This window comes from Scleropages formosus, chromosome 7 (assembly GCF_900964775.1).
Source record: "Scleropages formosus chromosome 7, fSclFor1.1, whole genome shotgun sequence".
NCBI lineage: Eukaryota > Metazoa > Chordata > Actinopteri > Osteoglossiformes > Osteoglossidae > Scleropages > Scleropages formosus.
This window is the reverse complement of record NC_041812.1, coordinates 13089837-13097418: the sequence shown is the minus strand read 5'-3', so window position 1 is coordinate 13097418 and position 7582 is coordinate 13089837. Positions and strand designations below refer to the sequence as shown.

Below are 7582 nucleotides of genomic sequence, written 5' to 3'. Positions count from 1 at the left end.
GAGTAAACCGAAAAGCGCACGGTGTCAACACAACTAAAAAGCTAAACGCATTAAATTGAATGTTTATGTAGTGAAACACTTCCTCTAATCGATTTTTCCTACAGAAACCTGAAGACCTTCAACACTGATAGTGTAAAACGAGGTAGACATCATAGACTCTACTACAAGAAATGTGTGTAATAAAGAAGTCCACGAAAGCATGACGTTCGCGTACCGTACTGGGTGCCAGACAAAAAAAGCAGTAAGTAACACCGTATCGCAAATGTCAGCAAAGCTACATGGAAAACATGCACAACAGACCATTGTGGTCGTCATAGTGAACGACTGCTTCAGAGAGAACAGCAAACATAAGTTTGTCTACTAAAGAAGCATATCAATTTCTATGAGAAAGTAACTAAAAAGTATTTAAAACACCTACTTAAACTCAGTGTTTCTGTAGGTTCATCACAGGAAACAAAGGACACATGGATTCTTTAAAATGTGTTTGGCCCTTGAGGTGTGTCAATTTCTTGCCTTTTTTTTTTTTTTTTTCCCTGATTCAGTACTTTGACATTGTTGGTTAAAATTCTCTAGCGCTACAAAAAAAAAAAAAAAACTAGATCTGAATTCTTTGAAATTTCAAAAACACTATTCAATAAGCCAAAAAAAAAAAAAGTAGTAAAAAGTCTCGAGGCTACGGTGAATCACGGGAAAATGTCCACGTCACATCATCTTGTGTGGTTATTCGACATTCAAAACTGTGTTTTTCAAGACAAACAAACACTGATTGTCTAAGCTGTAGTAAAACACCAGAGAAGCATCATTAAATGCTAAAGCTTTATAAGTTGCAAACAAATACTGCATTGATATTAAACAGTTAAACATTACCTTTGGTACAGTTAAACTTCTGTCATTTCCTTGCACATGCAGCTCAAAACTATATATATTAAAACTGACAGTTCCTGAGTAAATAGATTAATCTGTTCTAGTATAAAGCCTGACTAACACCTTACATTTTTAAAACAAGTTTAATGGTTAACGTGTCCAAACTCCCTTAACACAATAACAAAAATAGATTTAAGTGCATACTAAATCAAGTAATCCTTCTCATCCCAACGCAGGTGTTAGCCCTAATCCTGAGTATAATACTATAATTTCTCTTTGTAAAGAGACACTAAACACAATTTACTAGTATACTCTAACGGCAATTCACATACAGTCTATGTAGAATCTGTGCCAGGGTGCGTGAGCGCCACCTGTGGGCCAGGCCATTGCGGTCAGGTCACCTTGGCAACCAAAGGCAAGTTCTGCTGCTGCTGTGTGTTACAGGAAGGGGGGTTTGGACCTGTACGGCAGGGAGTGGACGCTTAAGCTCTGCTACATTTGGTGCGCCACACAGAGAAAGAACACGGGCTCAGGTGCGAGCCAGCGAGCGCAGATGTTCAAAGGGGTCAATTTGGCCAGAATAATTTGCACCTGCTGCACAGCAAAAAATGGTGCTCAACTTGACAAAACACTCAGCCATCAACAACACGGGTTACAGCAGACTAATTTTCACTCACGTACACACACACACACACACACACACACACAGGTTGGGTCCCATTTGTCCCATTAGCACAGTGTGAGGCATTTCCCATGGTGACCATAACTGCGATGGATGGGCCAACATGCTCACGGTTTGTTGGCAACACGGTTCTCCCGCTCCACCTTGGGCTCTCTGGGGACCCTGGGTCCTTGGTCCTTTCTGTCCCTGGTCCTCTCTGGCAGCCGCTGGCTCTCACCGCACAGCAACACTGTTCCCAATCGCTGGCCTTCTTCTGGGTTGCACAGCTCCGTTAGAGCCTTGTCCAGTTCGGCCTGCTGGGTAGGCATCTCGCCAGCACCATTGCTCAGGGTCACCTGCAAGGCGCACCAAAGTGCTGTGCGAGTCTTGCGTGTCCACACACCGAGCTCCCTGACCGCTGCCGCAAGCCCCAGGACATCTGCAACAACACAGCACTTAGAATCCCAACAAGACCAAAAGCACACATGAGCACAGACCTTCAACTCAGAACAGGTACACATGATTTGCAACATACACACGTGTTCTCCGTGTGCAACAGAACATCTGTCCACTCAGAGCAGCAGCAAGAATAGCGCTATATTATACCTTTGTCATCGCTGTGTCTTGGCACTCCCTGCTTTTGCCGATTTGCAACGTTGACCAGCTCGTCCTTGCGGCGTGCCTGGGTAAGGTGAACGGCTTCCAGGTGCCGCTCCAGAGTGGCACTGATATTGCTGTGCGCAGAAGTGCCACAGATATGCTCCATCTTCCCAACCAGGGCAACAACCTACAGATTGTAAGGGTACTACAGCTCAACACCCAGGTATCTCACACACACACACACACACACACACACACACACACACACACACACACACACACACACACCCGTTTAGTATACCAGGAACTGAGATTTACACCTGGGTGACACCACCACCTACCCTGTGATGCTCTCGCAGCTGATCCACAATCAAGCGGTCGACCCGGGACGGATTGGCTGGGAGACCCGGAACAGCACGGTTGCTGGAGCTGGATACACGTTGCCCTGGGAAGCTCCTGGCAAGATCAGCCTCAGTCTAGTAGGACAATACCGAAGCAAAATCACATCCACCAACTGAAGACCTGAAGCATCTCTAACAAGTACCGTTGCTAGGTAACAACATGAGCCAGTTTCCAGGTGAGGGTCTATAATCACCTTCTTCCGCTCCTTCTCTAACATTCTCCACTGCTCATAGCACATCTCCAGCTGCACATGCAGCTCGCTGGCTGGACCGCTGCGGTTCCTTGCAGGCCGGTACTTGCTGAAGGGGGCCGGAAAGCCAAAGCATGGAGGGGGCACCTCGCTGGCAAGTAGCTCACTGACCAAGGGGCTAAGCTGGCTGAGATCTTCTGCCTGGAGCATCTCCAGAAGCTCAGGGAAAGGTAAGGCTGCTGGAGGCAGAGAAAAAACCCCGCCGCTGTTTCCACCAGCAGTGGAGCATGGCCTGAATTGGGCAGCTCCGGGGCTTTGCTTCAGATTTGGCTTCAAGAGAGGGAAAGGAGGTGGAATGTGCGAGAAGTCGCTGACACGGTCTTGGTCTTGCCTGCGACGGTAGTTGTTATGGTGGTGGTTCCGATTGGGGCCTGCGAACATATGAGTCTGGGGAAACGGCTGATAGCTTCTCTTCGTCCCCTTCCTGTCTTCGCGGCCCTCTGAGCTGTGCTTAGCGCGGCTGCTGTGGAACCTATCTGAATCTTGGGGAGCAGTCAAGTATCCCCAGCTACTAAGCTGGCCGCGCTCTTCATGAAGCATCGACTCCAGTGTGGCACGGCCACTGGAGAGGTTCCGAGCCAAATTACCAGAAGCAGATGTTTGTGGCCAAGGACTAAGAGGACACTCTCCAGGTCTGCCTCTATGGTCCTGCCTCTGACTAGGTGACACAGGGCACAGCTGTGGATGATATGACGACAGAAGGCCAGGGGACAGCAGCTGCTCAGTGGAATTGTCATTTGACAAGACTGATCTGGAGGACAATGATGTCTGAGAGCTGCCAGCAGAGCCAACCCTCCTACTACTCCATAACCCACAATTCCCAGTGGGGCTTGGCATCTCCCCACTGGACCAGACGGAGCCACCCCTTCCCGGCTGCAGGTAATCCCCAGTTCGGATGTCCGAGGTAACCACTTGGGTGAGATCACAAGGGAAATCAAGGTCATTTGGTTGACACTGACCGTAGGCCATTCTGTTTGGCGGATATCCATTCTGAACATCTGCAGTTGTGCACTCCGTGCTTGGCATCCAGCTCCGCACACTTGCCTTTGAGTGTTGCGGCCCAAGGCGATTCTGAGATGGAGAGGTGGTCCTCCACACAGCTGGGGGATCGCGATAGTCCTCATAACCTCTACAAGGGTAATGCCTCTGCTGGAGCCACTTCTCTCCTGGTGACAAGGTCCCAAAGTCCTGTGGAAATCTCATGTGCTCCACAGAAGCGCTGCCATTGGGGAGCACATCTCTGGCAAGCTCTGCACCACAGTCCTTCTGCAGTTGTGTGTTGTTACTATTACTGCGGTTGTGAAACGCATATAGGCCACCGGTTGTCTTCTCAAAGGCCCCGTTTCGGACACCTTTATAAGCACCCTGCAGGCTCCACTGCTCAAACTCTTCTTTGCTACAACCGAAAGATTCTCTCTGAAGGAAGGTGCTGCTGTCCATGACAACGCTGTCAGCATAAGTTGTCTTGGGAAAATACACGGCGTCAGACCTAGCAAGATCCAGGTCTTTTTGATCCTCCAGGAAGGAGGAGTCCATTAAGCCGAGGCCACGGAAACTCTGGTACAGCCTATCCACATCACCTCCAGATACCTGCTGAAAAGCATCCTGGGAGCTGAAACTGCTCACATCATCAGGTGCATTGGAAAACGTGCTGCGCGCGCGTCTCGCCGGCGACTGCAGCGGGAACAGTGCTGAGCAAGAGTTCCTGGAAAGGGAAAAATTGTGGACTTTGGAACTCAACTGCAACAAAGGCACAGTCTTATTTAAGAACACTGATCAATAGCAACAACAAAAAATGAGTTATTCCCTAAAGTTGCTCAATAAAGAAATACCCAATTTTTATATTGGAGCCATGGTTACATTTATGACCCAACTATAGAATCAACAAAAAAATTATTGTATTTACAACTGGAAGTAACAGGCACACACTAGATGTTAAAATTTGAGTATGTGGAAAGATTGTGATTTCAGAGTATTATACTCATTACTGCATTACCCTCACACTTATTAGTGATGCACTGTTTAAACATAGGTAAAAATTCCAAAAGGTTAGTATGCGTATCTAAACATGACATTTTATATCGTATAAATGTTTAGTGCATCACTTCCTACAAAAAAAATGTAGTTCAATACTATATTGAGTTTCACATGCGGGAATATGAAAAGCCTTTTTAAAATACCGTTAATCTATTACTGCTCTCTTTTAAAAACGTACCATTCTTCAAAACTCTCTGCTCCACTGGGTTCTTCAAGGACACTGGACACCATTCCATATATATCAGGAACATTATTAGAATAAGGGAGGATGCCTCGATGCCTAAAGGATTATTTTTTTTTAAAAAAAGAAAAAGGTTTATATATAATCATACAAATGCTGGCAAAATTAGATTGAGGGTTAGGTTAAGAGACAAATGCAACAGATATTATCCATATTTCCAATGCTGGACATTTGCCAGTTACACTCAATTTTGTCATAACTGACCTTTCAGTGTTAAAATCCCCTGCTTCAAGACAAACCGGGTGGAATTTGAACCCAGGGCCTCTTATATGGAGGCAGCAGCTCTAACCACCACACCACCTAATAACTAAACACCCCGACGCTAACACACCGAAACAATGACTTGCTAGAATGTTGGCCTGGTGAAGAGCATCTTCTGCCTCTCAGTCTCATTACCTGGGTAAAACATCACTGGGTGTGCTGACCACAGGTGGTGCATCCTCAGTGACCACTGACCAGGAACTGTACAGAAGAGTGTGTCCAGGGGTAGAGTCTGGTCGGCTACCACCAACCATGGGGGATAGTGGCGGGGGGTCCATGATCTCCTGTCTCAACTTGATCTGCAGGTGGACCAAAAGGCCAGGAAGAGGCTCACAAAGGGTTAAAGGGTAAACAAGGTATATTGCGTTAACCTGATTGAATAAAACTTGGAAAACAAGGTAAGAGCACCTTTAACGTGGGAAAACTGACAGTAGCTTTGACAGCACGCTTCACACAGGTTTCATGTATGATCAGATGTTATCGCGAAGCGAATCAATCCCCTGACACTCGATTATTCACACATCCCTCCACGACCAATAACTGATTGTAAAGTAAGTGCAGAGTCACAGTGACCCAGAGCCTATCCTGGAGGCACGGTGCAGAAGGCAGGGTACACGCTGGACAGGATGCCTGATCAGGCACAACGTCATCTCTCTCACACACGCACAAAAGGCAAATTAAAGTCACCGATCTACCTGAAACATGTCTCTGGACCGTGGGAGAAAACCCACACAAATAGGGAGAACATGCCAGCTCAGCTGCACAGACTGAGCAGCAGCTGAGGCACCAGCACTACCCGCTGAGCCACTGTGCGGCTGTGGATCGTGTCACCCGTGCTGTCCTGTACTCGCGCGCCATTTGCCCTGGGCTTATGAACGAATACACACGCAGGGCTCACCAGGCAACGGGACTCTGGATGGGCTGTGACTCACTGCTGTGGACCATGGCAGCATTCACGGGGCCCCGGCTCCTCCTCGGCGGCGAGCAGGTCTGTAGGCGAAAAGAACAAATTCAAATTGGAATTATTTACAATAGTAAGAGCAACAAAAATAGGTCCTGGGGGTTCACAGGAGACAAGAATGCAAGATTTCTTTAAACAAAACACCCAAGTTATATGTGGTCCAGGTGCACATTAACAGCGAGCACAGCTGCAAGCCGCTGAAGCAAATTCTCTCTCACACACGCAATGTCGTCGTCGTCATCGTCAGGTGAAGCGCGGAGTCGCCGCGCGCTGCTGCTGGTCCTCAGGTGCACGTCCGCGCGGTCACTTTCCTGCGCGTGCGCGCGCACCACACGCGTACATAAACATACACACGGACGGGGGCGCGCGCACACACACACACACACACAAACACACAGTGGGCGACCTTGGCACGGCGCGAGCACAACCCTACCAGTACCTGGCCACAGCGCTGGGGTCGCGAGCGCTCAGCGTGTCGTGTCGTGTGTGTGTGAGAATTTGTAAAATTTCGAGCAGCAGCGAAACTAAGACCCGTGTGTGTGTGTGTGTGTGTGTGTGTCATGCGCCGACGCGGATTCGCTATTATTATTAATTAATTGCTTCTTAAACATGATAACACCGCAGCCTCCGGTCCTCCCGCCCGCCGAGCCCACCGTTGCTGCCCTCCGAGATAATTCGCGCTGTTTCGGTTTTGCTTCGTCAAAGCCCCTCACGTCCAGCGCGCGCTTCGGACTCCTCGCGCAGCCGCCATTGCATCTTCGCGCAGGAAATGCAGCGCCTTCTAACGCGCCTGGGACTTGGGGGGGGCGGTGACGTAATTGGTGGGCGGTGACCGCACGTGCACGCGGAGGTTCGGCAGGCCGAGGGGGTGGGCCGCTGCCTATTTTCGTAATCGATTTCTTAAAATAGGTGACGTAATCTGTGTGCGGCGACCGCACGTGCACGCAGAGGAAGAGGGCGCCCGAGTGCCTGTTTTCTCCTTTTGCAGAAATATTCACGCTAAGGGTCCAGACGGACCCATCCTGGGTGTGTCCCCTCCCCCCCTCCAACCTTGCGGCCTGTGTGTGTGTGTGTTGCCGGGTTAGGCTCCGGCTCACCGCGACCCTGCCGGCTCGGGACAAACGAGCAGTTTCAGCCAGTGTGTGTGTGGGTCGAGACGGAGGGAGAGGGCGCGGCCCTCCCCATCTGAAGAGTAGTGACTAAAACTCATGTCGCGTCGGCCCGTTTCTACTCACCTCTGCAGCAGAGGAGTCAGTGGGGCGACACGTGGCTCCTCATACGTGACCGCGTCTCACGAAGATTGAC

The 7582-nt window shown here is 49.3% G+C and overlaps 1 protein-coding gene across 3 annotated transcripts; it reads right to left on the bottom strand.

The window, feature by feature from the left end:
- Positions 1-514: 514 nt before the first annotated feature.
- On the bottom strand, positions 515-7582 carry LOC108937790 (uncharacterized). 3 transcript variants are annotated; one of them, XM_018757950.2, is made up of 8 exons: positions 7513-7582; positions 6215-6306; positions 5452-5615; positions 4993-5094; positions 2721-4482; positions 2467-2601; positions 2132-2312; positions 515-1964 (listed from the first exon to the last, which is right to left on the bottom strand). In XM_018757950.2, exons 3-8 carry the CDS (start codon positions 5592-5594, stop codon positions 1654-1656), a joined length of 2634 nt encoding a protein of 877 aa, XP_018613466.1. In that variant the 5' UTR covers positions 5595-5615; positions 6215-6306; positions 7513-7582; the 3' UTR covers positions 515-1653. The 3 variants fall into 3 exon arrangements, with proteins under 3 accessions (XP_018613466.1, XP_018613463.1, XP_018613464.1); XM_018757947.2 differs by lacking the exon at positions 7513-7582 and adding an exon at positions 6931-7046; XM_018757948.2 differs by lacking the exon at positions 7513-7582 and having other exon boundaries at positions 6215-7046.

Excerpts from the sequence above, each read along its gene's own strand:
- LOC108937790 (XM_018757950.2), bottom strand. The coding sequence starts at position 5,594 with ATGGACCCCCCGCCACTATCCCCCATGGTTGGTGGTAGCCGACCAGAC. Across the intron at positions 5,095-5,451 it reads CCCAGTGATGTTTTACCCAG|GCATCGAGGCATCCTCCCTT; the intron begins GTAATGAGACTG and ends ATAATCCTTTAG. Across the intron at positions 2,602-2,720 it reads TAGAGAAGGAGCGGAAGAAG|ACTGAGGCTGATCTTGCCAG; the intron begins GTGATTATAGAC and ends TTGTCCTACTAG.